This window comes from Carica papaya, chromosome 7 (genome assembly GCF_054855325.1).
Source record: "Carica papaya isolate Zhongbai chromosome 7, ASM5485532v1, whole genome shotgun sequence".
Taxonomy (NCBI): Eukaryota; Viridiplantae; Streptophyta; class Magnoliopsida; order Brassicales; family Caricaceae; genus Carica; species Carica papaya.
This window is the reverse complement of record NC_142315.1, coordinates 10,226,335-10,239,390: the sequence shown is the minus strand read 5'-3', so window position 1 is coordinate 10,239,390 and position 13,056 is coordinate 10,226,335. Positions and strand designations below refer to the sequence as shown.

At 33.8% G+C, this 13,056-nt stretch overlaps 1 protein-coding gene and 1 long non-coding RNA gene across 3 annotated transcripts; both read left to right on the top strand.

Moving 5' to 3' along the window:
* Positions 1 to 718: 718 nt before the first annotated feature.
* Positions 719 to 6,993, top strand: LOC148252943 (alpha/beta-Hydrolases superfamily protein). Of its 2 annotated transcripts, XM_088207769.1 has the most exons (4): positions 719 to 1,392; positions 1,510 to 1,605; positions 6,629 to 6,696; positions 6,798 to 6,993. In XM_088207769.1, the coding sequence occupies exons 1-4, from the start codon at positions 766 to 768 to the stop codon at positions 6,913 to 6,915; spliced, it is 909 nt and encodes a 302-aa protein (XP_088063895.1). In that variant the 5' UTR covers positions 719 to 765; the 3' UTR covers positions 6,916 to 6,993. The 2 variants fall into 2 exon arrangements, with proteins under 2 accessions (XP_088063895.1, XP_088063896.1); XM_088207770.1 differs by lacking the exons at positions 6,629 to 6,696; positions 6,798 to 6,993 and adding an exon at positions 2,181 to 2,511.
* LOC148252944 (uncharacterized) lies at positions 4,467 to 6,587 on the top strand. The gene is made up of 2 exons (XR_015813397.1): positions 4,467 to 5,638; positions 5,746 to 6,587. It is a non-coding gene; the product is annotated as an uncharacterized LOC148252944 (long non-coding RNA).
* Positions 6,994 to 13,056: the final 6,063 nt, after the last annotated feature.

The following is a 13,056-nucleotide window of genomic DNA, read 5'->3' as shown; positions in this document are numbered from 1 at the left end:
GAAAACATTAAAACCTATTTAATTGACATATCAATAAATCATTTTTTTTTTAATTTTTATATTTTTCAAAACATTATAAATTATCAGACTAAATAAATAAAATATTTCAAGAATAATCAATGAATTCAAATTTTATTGAAAACGTAGAATTCGTTACTTTATAAATATTGAATCAAATTTTAACTAATCGTATTATATTTAGAAATGATAATAAAAACTATTCATGACGGTTAAGTTAAATTTTTTTAATTATAATAAACACATGGAGTGAAAAGATCTAATATATATATATGTATATTTATTAAAAAAATAACTAATCTATGCTTTGTTAACAATTTTTTTGTTAAATAAAATACTTTTAACCTTATTAGTTAAACATGCATCACCTAAGATGAGAAGAAAATGTATGATGTGCTAACCTCATTTGTAGGGGAAGTTAAAATGATTTTCTACTCGTAATTACAAAATGATTATTAACTAATTAAGATTCAATCCAAAGTTCCAATGTGGAGGAACTAATTAGTGGTTTGTGATAATTTTTCATTAATACAAAATAATTCATAATTTTCTGACCGATTATGAATTTTTTAAGAACAATTAGCAACGATAATGTAGTTAAAAAAGAATAGACTGATGAATATGATCAGTTTTTTTTTCAAAAAAAAAAAAAAAAAAAAATTGTCATGGCGGACAAATTTAAATTAGCAGTTACAGAATTGACGTCAAAAAGAACAGAGAGGAAAAGACTGATTCATTCATCAACTGATGGCACCATTGCTTGGTCTGGCTACTCTCTACGGCAACTTCGTGCGAAAGTTCTTTGCCGTCGTCGGTCTCTCCTCTCAGACCCTAGCAATAGACGAACACACCACCATCCATCTCTGGGGACCGAAATCAGGCGACCAAAACAACAAACCAAACCTCCTTCTTATCCACGCTTTCGGTCCATCCGCGATCTGGACATGGCAGTACCAGATACGAATCCTAAACCGCTATTTCAACCTGTACTTGCCTGATTTGGTGTTCTTCGGTGAGTCAACCAGCAGCTCCACTGCGCGATCGGAGGCGTTCCAGGCGGAATCAATTGGGAAGGTAATGGAGATGATCGGAATTAAGAAATTTCATGTAGTAGGAACGAGCTATGGAGGTTTTGTGGCGTACAGCTTGGCGAAAATGTGGCCGGAGAGAGTGGAGAAGGTGGTGATTGCTAGTTGTGGTTTGAATTTGAGAAAAAGCGATAACGATGAGTTAATTAAGAGAGCGAGATGTCGGAAAGTGGAGGAGGTTATGTTGCCGGCGACAGCGGAGGAGCTCCGGACTCTCACCGGCTTATCGCTTTCCTCTCGTGCGCTCCGTTTCGTTCCTGCTATCTTCTACAATGACTTTGTACACGTTAAGTCCACTTTCTTAATTAATTAATTAATCAGTTAATTAACTAGTTAATTAAGGATGGCATCTTTGATATAGACAAGGTGTGATTTTGTTATTGACAAGGTGATATTCTTGCAGGAAATGTACTATGGAAACAGGAAGGAGAAGAAAGAACTTCTGGACGGGTTGAGCGTTGGAAGGGATGAGAATCCAAGCATTACTCCACTTAAACAGGTATGTGCATGTATATATAATATATATTACATTTATTTATTTAACATATCAGAAGCAAGATAGCCGAGAAGAAAAAAAGAAAACTTTGTTGTATTTATGTATATGTATAATGGATTCCATGCTCTGTTTATTTATAGCAGAGTTGTTAATCAGTTGCTAACAGATTACAAATTAACTTCAACTAATTGTAACTGATTACAAACTAATTAATAACTAATTCTATTACTCCCCTTAAGATGGAGCATACAAATTGATGATGCCCATCTTGCCAAGTAATGAGTAAAACAATTGTGGAGACAAAGCCTCGGTCATTATGTCTGGAAGCTGATTCTGTGATGACACGTGCATAGTTTTTAAATATCCTGACTGTATTTTTTCTCTGACAAAATGACAGTCAAGTTCAATGTACTTTGTACGCTCATGATAAACTGGATTTGAAGCAATGTACAAAGCTGTCTGATTGTCAGAGTATAATAATGCCGATCCTTAGTGTAAAATCTTAAGTTCTTGTAATAAGCTGAGAACCCAAACTATCTCACACGTAGTATTGGCCATTGATCTGTATTCTGTTTCAGCTGATGATCTAGACACCACATTTTGTTTCTTTGATTTCGAAGAAACAAGTGAAGAACCTAGAAACACACAAAATCCAGTTAACGACCGTCGAGTATCTGAGCAAGTTCCCCAATCTGCATCAAAAAATTCTTTTACTTGTACTGAATATGATGATGAAAAATGAAGTCCTTGTCCAGGCGTTTTCTTAATATACTGTAGAATACGCATGGCTGCTTGTAAATGTGAAGTTCGTGGGGCAGACATGAACTTACTCAACTTGTTAACATAGTAACATAAGTCTGGCCTGGTGATGGTGAGATATAACAGTTTTCCAATTAGTTGACAATAACTAGCTGGATCTTCAAGAATATCACCATCTTCTTTTGACAATTTTAAGTTTGGCTCCATAGGAACAGAAACAGATCTACAACATGTATATCCTGTTTCAGTCAAAAGATCAAGTGCATACTTCCTTTGACATAAAGATATAACAGTTGAATTCCGTGCTACTTCCATACCCAGAAAATACCGAAGAGGACTCAGATCTTTCATCTTGAATTTCTAACTCAAAACTGTCTTTAAGTTCTGTACTGCTGTATCATTATTGCTGGCGATGACAATGTCATCAACATACACTAGTAAAGCAACAAAAATATTATTATGAATTTTGACAAATAAAGAATGATTACATTCAGATTGCTTGAATCCTTCTTGTATTAATGCAGTAGAAAACTTATGAAACCACTGTCTTGATGCTTGTTTAAGGCCGTAAATAGATTTATGAAGCTGACATACTGCTTTTGGTGGAAGAATCTCCCCCTCTCCTGGTAAATATCCAGGAGGTAATTCCATGTAGACTTCTTCACTAAGATCACCATGAAGGAAGGCATTGGTGACATCAAGTTGTGTCAAACTCCATCCATATGTGGCAGCAAGAGACAATAATATTTTGACTATAACTAGTTTTGCCACAGGAGAAAATGTCTCAAGAAAATCAATACACCATACTGTTGTGTAAAATCCTTTGCAACAAGGCGAGCTTTGTGTTGTTCAAGAGAACCATCAGAATTGCATTTATTTTTAAATACCTATTTGCAAGCAACAGCCTTCTTGCCAGCTGGAAGAGAAACAATAGTCCAGGTATTATTGCCTTTCAAGGCACTTAACTCAGTTTGCATAGCCTGTTGCCATTCTGGGGAAGATAAGGCTTGTGATAGGTTTGCAGGCTCAGAAGAAGTAGATATGGCCAGATATATAAGAGTGGTAGGCTGGTCGTAATCTGGTATAATAAAGATGTGTAGAAATGGGATGTATGGTTCTCTGTGTAGAATAACAATGATAGTCAGCTAAGTGTGAGGGAGGTTTCCTTACTCTAGAAGGCCTAGAAGAAGAAATATTAGGAAGATCAGAAGGAATGGAAGGACTGAGACCAGTGTCAAAATCAGTAATGGGTAATGGAAGAACTGAAGAACCAAAGAAATCATCATAAGGAAGAGATTCTCGAGAATGAAAAGGAAAAACGTCCTCATAAAACACAACATGACGAGATATATAGATCTGATTTGTTTGCAGATCCAAAAGTTTATAACCCTTGTAGCCGAAGGGATAACCAAGCAGAATACAAGCTCTTGCACGGGAAGAAAATTTATTGCAATGTGAAGTAAGAGTAGAACTATAACATAGACACCCAAAAATACAAAGATGTGTATAAGATGGTTGTTTATGATTAAGAATCTCAAAAGAGGTTTTATGTGATAAAATAATAGAAGGAGTTCTATTTATGAGGTAAACTGCTGTAAGAATACAGTCTCCCCAATATACAAGAGAGAGGTGTGATTGAAAAAACAAGGCACGTGCGACATTTAAAATATTCTGGTGTTTTCGTTCCACAACAGAGTTTTATTGTGGAGTTTCAACACAAGAATGATAAGACATGATGCTTTTGTCCTGAAAGAAATTTCTAAAATCTAATTCATGTGCATTATCCGACCTAATTGCTTTTATAGGAGTATTATATTGGATAAGTATGAAGGTATAAAATATGGAAAAAATTGTAAGCACCTCATATTTGGTATGAAGCAAATAAACCCAAGTGGCTCCGGAGCAGTCATCAACAATTGTTAAAAAATATTTGTATCCTTCAGGAGTGAGAACAGAGAATGGTCCCCATATATCTACATGAACTAAATCAAATGGATGTGGTGCTAGTTTATTTGAGGAAATAAAAGGCAATTTTCTTTATTTCGCGAAATGACAGGTTTGACAATGAAATTGCTTTTCAGAATCTGATGAAGCAATATTATGCTCTTTATTGATAATCTGTATCTTTGTAAGGGAGGGATGTCCCATTCTAGCATGCCAAAGAGATTGTTTGGATACAATTGAGCTAGAAAGAAAAATTTTATTACAAAATAAATGGACAAAATTCAAAAAATAAAGGTTCACGTGTCTGCTACCTGTCCTATTCGTCGACCCCTTGGTAAGGTCTTGGATAGCACATGAATCAGACAGAAATTTAACCATACAGTGACTATGAATTGTTAGCATACTGACACTCAACAGATTGAAGCTACAAGCAGGAACATACAGGACATGTTGTAGTGTAAGAAATTCGGTAAGAATGATATTCCCAACTTGGCTAACTATCACGATATTACCATTAGGCAGTGTAATTTCAACAGGAAAAATGGTGTGTAGTGTGAAAAAATATTTTGCATTGCAACATGTATGATGAGTGGCACCAGTGTCGATTATCCATGAATCTCGGTTAAGATATTTATTGTTAAATGAAAGCAGTAAAGGTGAAAGGTGTTGTTGCTCGCGTGAGAAGCCGCGGATTGAATAGCAGCAACGTGGGGAATATAGGTCAACTGCGGCGGTGTAGATGGCAAGGCTGCTGACGAACGGAGTTGAGTGCTTAGATGAGCGATCATTTCCTGGATTTGAGGGGTGGTGTAAGTGGCAGCGGCGGCGGCTGGCAGAGAATACCCGGAATCAAAACCGGGTTGAGCAATCGGAGAAGACGATGAACTTTTGGCCACATGCCCTACCCGTCTCGCCTGAGCCATATTATTTTGGAATGAACTTTTATTCTTGATTGGGTAACCGGGCGGGTACCTGTAGAGTTTATAACACCGATCCATGGTGTGACCCGTCAACCCACAATAGCTGCAAACAGGTTGGTTCCTAGGTCGTCCCTGACCTCCAGAAGCTCCCCCAAACTTAGCTCCAGCGCCGCCAGCGAAAACCATTGCCTCGCCGCGATTTGTACTACCATTGATTCCGATGCCTCGTTGTCGCTCTTCCTGAGTGACCAAATTGAATACCTTTAGGACTGGAGGAAAAGGATCCATCATTAGGATCTGTGCGCGCAAACTAGAATAGCTGTCATTCAGCCCCATAAGGAACTGCATTCCTTGTTCTTTCTGTTGGCATTTCGTCCAAACGCGCATTCCACCACATGAACAAGCTGGGACAGGTAAGTAATTGGTTAATTCGTCCTACAATGCTTTAAGCTTTGTGTAGTAAGTGTTAACATCGAGACTGACTTGTGAGAAATTCTGGAGAAAATGTTTAATATGATAGATGCGTGGTTCATTGCTTTGTCTGAAGCGGTCCCGAAGATCATTCTAGATAGCTCTTGCATTATCGTGAAACAAGAGGCTGTCGGCGATATCTTTTGATACAGCATTTAGAATCCATGAAGCGATCATACTATTGCAGCGCTTGCAAACTCCAGCCAATGGATCTGTTGCATCCGGTTGAGGAATTGACCCATCAATAAATCCAAACTTATGTTTTGCCGTGAAAGCCATAACCATGGCTCGGCTCCAAGTTGTGTAATTTGGACCCGTGAGTATATGAGAGACAAGTATAGCACCTGGATGATCGCTGCTGTGAAGAAAATAGGGACTATGAGGATTAGTATCACTCATAACTGATGTCGCAGCAGCAACTCGCTCAACAACAGGTGATATAAGCGGTGGAAATTGTTATGAGGATGGTGGCAGACACTGCTGTGGAGAGGATTGTCCTCCACGAGCCATGCTTGAACTGGTGTGTAATCGGTAGAAAAATAAAGATGAACAGAGTGTCGAGATGAAGGAGGAAATACAAAAGAGAAATTCTGATTTCTAAACCACGAGGATGAACAGCGGAAGCTTTATTACAGATGCTTTTTGAATTTGAAGAAAAATTTTGGCAAAAGCTCTGATACCACATCAGAAGCAAGATAGCCGAGAAGAAAAAAAAGAAAAAAACAAAAAAATTGTTGTATTCATGTATATGTATAATGGATTACATGCTCAATTTATTTATAGCAGAGTTGTTAATTAGTTGCTAACAAATTACAAACTAACTTCAACAAATTGTAACTGATTACAAACTAATTAATAACTAATTCTATTATAACAATTGATTAATTTTAATTACTTATTATTTCTGTATTATATATGTATGTATATTGTAGGAAGTGCTGCTAATATGGGGAGATGAAGACAAGATATTCCCCTTGAGAATGGCTGTTGAACTGAAGGAGTACGTAAATGGATGTGGCTTAATGATATGAATTTAAACATATATATATATATATATATATATGTATACGAATGAATTATAATAGTTTGAATTTATGGCAGGATACTTGGGGTTAAGACAAGATTAGAAGTAATAAAGAATGCATGGCATATGCCTCAAGCTGAGAATAGTAGGGAGTTCAACAAGATCCTCGAGAAATTCTTACGTGATTCTTCATAACATTAACTTTTATTATTTTATCATGTACCTAAATTACATTCCTTTAATCTTTATTATAAAATTTTGTTTTACTTCAAATTATTTATAATCAGTTTAATGCTGTAAAAATAATTGCTTCTTTCTTTTTGGATTTAATGATCATGAGGTAAGTCATTCATAACACTTCATATATATATATATATATATATATATATATATATATATGTTTCTTTGATAACACAAACTGTTTATATTATTGATAAGTTTTTAGTGCTACTCAAAAATGTAGTTTGAGTGAATAATAATTTTAATAACTTTATTTTATTAGTTTTATGCTCTACTTCATAAATTTAATACTTCAAACATAGAAATGTAATAATAGTTAATCACTTATAATTTTATATTTATTATAAGTATATTAGACAACTTACTTTTAATATATTTAAATCATTTAAATAATTAAAATTTTCTTACTACGAAACTTTTCTCTCTTTAACATTTAATATTAATTCTATAGCATAATTAATTAAACATAATATTATATTTTATATTAAAAGTGCTTTTTATAAAAATTTGATAAAAAACAATACATTTTTATCTTAGGAATACTTTTATTTTATATTAAAACTGCTTTTAAAAATAGACATTTATCCTTTAGTAACGCAATGCTTTTAAAAATAGACATTTACACCTTTTCCCTTGATATGTTTAAAATTGTACGGCAAAATTAATGCTTCAACAGTCTCCATAAATTCTGGAGTATGGACAGGTTTCATGCGTTAAAAAAATAATATTATCATTCTAGTTCCTGTAGATCATTTCGAGTCCTCTCTAACCATCATGTTTCAGAGAAACATCCAAGTTTAACTTTAGTAATCTCACTTTCATTTGTCGAAGAGGTAAATTGATATGGACTATATAATTCATGGATATCATGCCACATGTCCCATAACTTTATAATTAGCTCATTGGGCATCAACCAATGGTTTCTATAATAACATATATTAAGGCTCCACTATATTCCCCAAACAACAAATATACACCACATATACCTATTTACTCATTTTCAATTCAAACCTCATGACAACCATTAACAAAAAGTTTTAATGTTAAAAAGCATACCTCTTAAAGGATCGAGTCTCTATACCTTTTGGGCATAATTGTAGCATTTAAAGAGGTGTTCCATTATTTCTTCATATTCATCATACATTTCACATGTAGGATTAACATTGACCTCTTTCTAAACGAGTCTATATTTCACTGATACGATATCTTAGAGAGAATTAAAATAGTCCACAGTTTACCTCAATAGTGAAATCTAAAATTTTGCAATTCGAGCCTCCTCTCAAACCACAACTCTTTAGCCATGCTTGAGGGTGGCCAAAATTTTAAGGTGTAATCCCCATATTTGGTATAGCTCCAAATAAGCCTATTTAGTAGTACCTTCTGCTAAGGGGGGTTGCTAATATTTGTGAGACTTTTTAGTAGCTAAATAAGTAGTGCGATAATGGGATGTTCTAAATGGCTTCATGAGGATCAAATAATTTCAAGACTTATGTTGGAGTTGGGCCATGAAGTGGTTGGATCCAAACATGGTGCCTTAGCTGTAAAGGCAACCATTTATGCCTCCAAATATACACATTTTATTAATTTCCTATTTGTCATCTTAAATTATAATCTAGAAGATCACATACTGTTAAAATATTCCACTATGAGAAACTTGGCCTATATCCACCCCCTATATTATAGATGTCTCCATTGAAAAAGTATTTGGCACTCAAGAGGCACAATAGCAATGAATTTGGCTACTTATTGGACATTAGAATTATTTTACTAACATTGTTAAATTATGCAAACTATTAAGTAATATAAATCCATACCTCATTTGGAATTTGGTAACTTTAGCTGCGCAATCTAGTGAATTTTTCTCAACCGATGTTCATGATTCCACTAAAAGCTATAAATAATTCTTTATATTTATGTGTATATACTTAAGTGATAAGAAAAACACTCATTACATAGGTTGGAATGGTTGTGCACTTGTTTTGAACATCTCATCTTCCTACTCTTAATAATCTTTTCATGTTCTAGCTCTGAATATGCTTTGTCACCCTATCCACAAGGGAGTTAAAGGTAGTTGTTATTGATTTATCTATCATCACGGGTAAACCCAAGTATTAAGCATGAGTTTCTCTCCATTGCACTTCTAGTAATTCAAAAATTACCCACCTTTGTGTTATACTTGTCCCTTTCAAGAAAGAGATTGTTGATTTTTGTTGATTTATAACTTGACCTAAAAGTTGCTCATAATCCTTCAGGATCTCCTTCTTAGCTCCTACCTCATCTATCTTTACTATGATAACCTGACTATTCCCTGAGCTTGTTTCGAGTAGGTGATATCTATGATTGTGTGTATGCATGTAATTAGCAACATAATTTGGATTCAAATACCAAGTTTCAAGTAAAATGGAGTGAAAATAATGAAATTTGAATAATCAAAATTTCTTTAGAAGAGTTTTTCCTCAACTGAGATTTCTAGACCCAAGAATACTTTTCGAGACTAGGATGATATTGTAAAAGGCAAGGAAATACTTTAGGAACATAATAAAATAATTGGGTGAAAAATCGAGAGAGAAATCCCCATGTGAGGAAGGAAATTCCCTAAGGAGCCCTAATTGAGCCTTTTGGTTTGATTTGTGTCCTAAGATCAAAATACACAAAATTTGAGACTCAAATTTGGCTGAGAAATAAAGAAGAAGTGGGTAGAAAAAAAAGTTTCCATAGAAGAAAATTTGGGAGAAATAAGACCAAACCCAAGAGGCATGCACATGGAAAATAGTTTTGGACTTTTAAGCTTGATTAGGCCATAAGTGGACCAATTTGACTCGAATGAAGCTCAAACTAAAACCAAGTGATAGTTCTTTGCTTGAGGAACACACAAAGCATAAGTTTGCTAAAAAAGATTAAGAATTGAGTAAGTTATGGAGTTTTGAAATAAGGGTATGGGCATGGGCCTAACTTTATGTGCAGTTTAGATCTTATGGGACTTAGGTGAACCTTAGGTGGGTCAATATAGTCATTTTGAGTCTAATTTTTTTTTTAAGTAGTTGAAACGACAATGAACAAGAAAAATTAAAATAAACCGAAAACTCAGAAGAATCAAAGGAGTTATGGTTATTGAAAGAGAATGCATGTGCATGGAGTGTGATTTTGGGCCTTAAGGGTATAGGTGGGCCTAAAGCGGCCCAAAACAATTAGAATGGAGCCCAAGTCTGGTACGAACACACTTCGAAGAAGGATAAAGTGCTGCGAATAGTCTGGATAAATATGAAAGTCTCTAGAATGGGAGATTGAAGTGAAAAAAATGCCACATCGATTAGGAAGTTTAAAGTTACAAAGGTCTCACATCAGTTAAGAAGTTAAAATGGTGAACCACATATCCCATATCAGATAGACAACTAACACTTTGGCTCTCCTCTCCTATAAATAGGGAATGATAGGAAGGGGGGTAGGGAAGTATAGTGAGGAGAAAAAAAAAAGAGAAAAATATGAGAGAAAAAGTGGGAAGTTCTCAAGGGTAGTCCTTGGGCTTTAGGTAAGCATATCTCTCTCATTTTAATTTAGTTTCCCATGAACCTTTGAGAGTATTTTTTAGTAATGTGAGGGATATTTTAAAGGTTAGATATTGTTTAAAAACATCTTGAAACTTTGCCGAAATTCTTAGTGAAAAATATTAAAAACTCGAAACTTTGCCGAAATTCCTAGTGGAAAATATTAAAAACTAAGTTGGAACTCTGTCAAAATCAAGATTTCGTGTGATATAAGGTAAGGTCATTTACCTTTTTTCTAAATATGTTGTTTCTATATTAGAAATGTACTTTTGAGTTAAAAATTATTAATGGTCCTAAGGGGAGACTCTACTGGAATTCTAGTAGAAAATTAAAATAAACTAAGGGGAGACTATGCTCATTTGAAAATAGGAAATTGAAGTTTTTATAAGGAGTTTGTCTAAAAGGGGACTGTGCCGAAATGAAAATTTCCATAGAATTTAAGATAAGTGGATATTATGATTGCATAACATATATAGTTTTCAAGTGTTTTTATCAGTATTTTATACGTACTTTCATATATAAAGTGCAAATGTTATGTGAAAGTAATTTTGTGTTTTAAGTGTTATTTCATCCATATATTTTGAAATTTGATTTTAATAAGTGTGCATTACTTGTTATTAAGGTAAGTCATTCTGAAAGCACTTGCATGATGCTAAGCTTCAGTGTGTCCATGCATAACTGTTCCGTTTTCGGGTGTATGGGGATATGGTAAGTGTTAGGTGTGCACCTATACATGCATGACAATTGGAAGATATGAACAACCCTTCATAACGATGATGTAGTATAGTTCCCTATATAATGTAGCCAAATAAATGTGATTTTATTATTTACTTATTTGTTTTTTGATTCAGTTATCTATTATTTGTAAATGTACAAGATATATGTTTTGATGTGTGTGAAAATTTTATATATTGTATGTATTACGCTGTATATCATGATATTTATTTATTGAGATAGTGCATATCACTCCCTCATTATTCTCAAATCCTGTATAGACCGTTGAGGAGTAATGGATAATAGTAGGGAAGTCTTTTATAAGTTAGGCTCTATAAGAACCTAAATCACTATTTTGTACTTCTGTTTTGTAATATAAGAAAGAAAAAGATTTAAAACCTCGTTTTGTATGTATCTAATGTACATATATCAAGGGATGCAATGCTTCTGTACGTTTGTATGAATAAAAGTTTCATTATATTTTATTTAATTAAGTGTAAAGTGTAGTGCACTCCGGACATGCCCTACAAGAGAGTGGTGACCGTGATATTTACTTTCCTAAATATTATGTTATCTGCAAATAACATATGAATGATAACAAGAGTTGATTGATAGATTTTTATCCTATTGATTCGTCATTGTAATTATATTTTTCTTAACATGGTTGAAAATACGCATACACATAAAATAAAGAGGTAAAAGAGAAAAAATGTCATTGTCAGATGCCCCCTATCTAGATATAACAATTGTGAAGCTTTTTATTTACCAAAATAAGATAGGAAACAATAGTAACACATTCCATAATTAAGAAAACAACACTTTTTGTAAAACCCAACTTTAAGATCATCTGGTTTATAAAAGGCCAAGTCACTTTGTCATACGCTTTGTTGTCATGTTTTAGTGCAGATGATCCCTTTCTTGTCTTAGTTTATGTTTTCATAAAGTGGAAAGTTCCAAGGCTATTAAGACATTATCATTAATATGTCGCCTTGGAAAAAATACTAATTGAGATGGATGCACAATGTCATATAAAACAACTTTTAATAAGGTTTTAACGCGTTTGACTATCGGTTATATGACTATGTTACATAAACTCATGAGTCTATTATAAGATGGAGTCTTAAATTATTTGACTTTGGTACTAAGATGATAAAAGTGTGATTATATTATACAATAAAGCTTTATGATTTAAGAAATTTAATAACAAAGAGATAGCATCAAATGCATATCACTTCATTTTTTATTTTTTTTAAAAAGAATGGGGACATAATGTTTAGGCCAAGAGCTTTAATGAGGTGTATTTTTTGAGGGTAATGTCGACCTCTGTTAATTTATAGGGTTCGAAGGCCTAAAAATTCATTAGGGGAGTAATCTTTCTTTTTCACACATTCTAACATTGAGTTAATGTCCATGCAGCCATCAACTTTAAAGGTGGAAGCAAGGTGATTCATGAAAGCCTTCTTAATGAATATTCTTTCTATCATCCATTCATCTGATGCAAGTTTTACTCCATTTATTCTATTTCTCATCTATCTTATGGTTGCCCTAATATGGAAGAATTTCGTGTTACGATCTCTCCATCTCAACTAGTCTACTGTAACATGTTGAGCTCACATGACTTTTTCCTTTCTATAAAGTTCATCTAATTCAAATTTTCAGTACTTTAGTTAGTGCAAGCATTTAAACACATCCCCAACACCCTTATAATCTCATTAATGAGTTTTAAGTATAAAGATTTTAATATATATATATTTTTTTACAAAAATTATCACCCTTGCTTCCCATTGCTTCAAAGCAGTAGTATGAGAAACAATTTTCTACCCGAGTGCACAAGCCA

Bases quoted from the DNA above. Each gene is read 5' to 3' on its own strand.
- LOC148252943 (XM_088207769.1), top strand. From the start codon at position 766: ATGGCACCATTGCTTGGTCTGGCTACTCTCTACGGCAACTTCGTGCGA. The intron at 1,606-6,628 runs GTATGTGCATGT...TGTATATTGTAG, and splicing joins GCATTACTCCACTTAAACAG to GAAGTGCTGCTAATATGGGG. The intron at 6,697-6,797 runs GTACGTAAATGG...AATTTATGGCAG, and splicing joins ATGGCTGTTGAACTGAAGGA to GATACTTGGGGTTAAGACAA.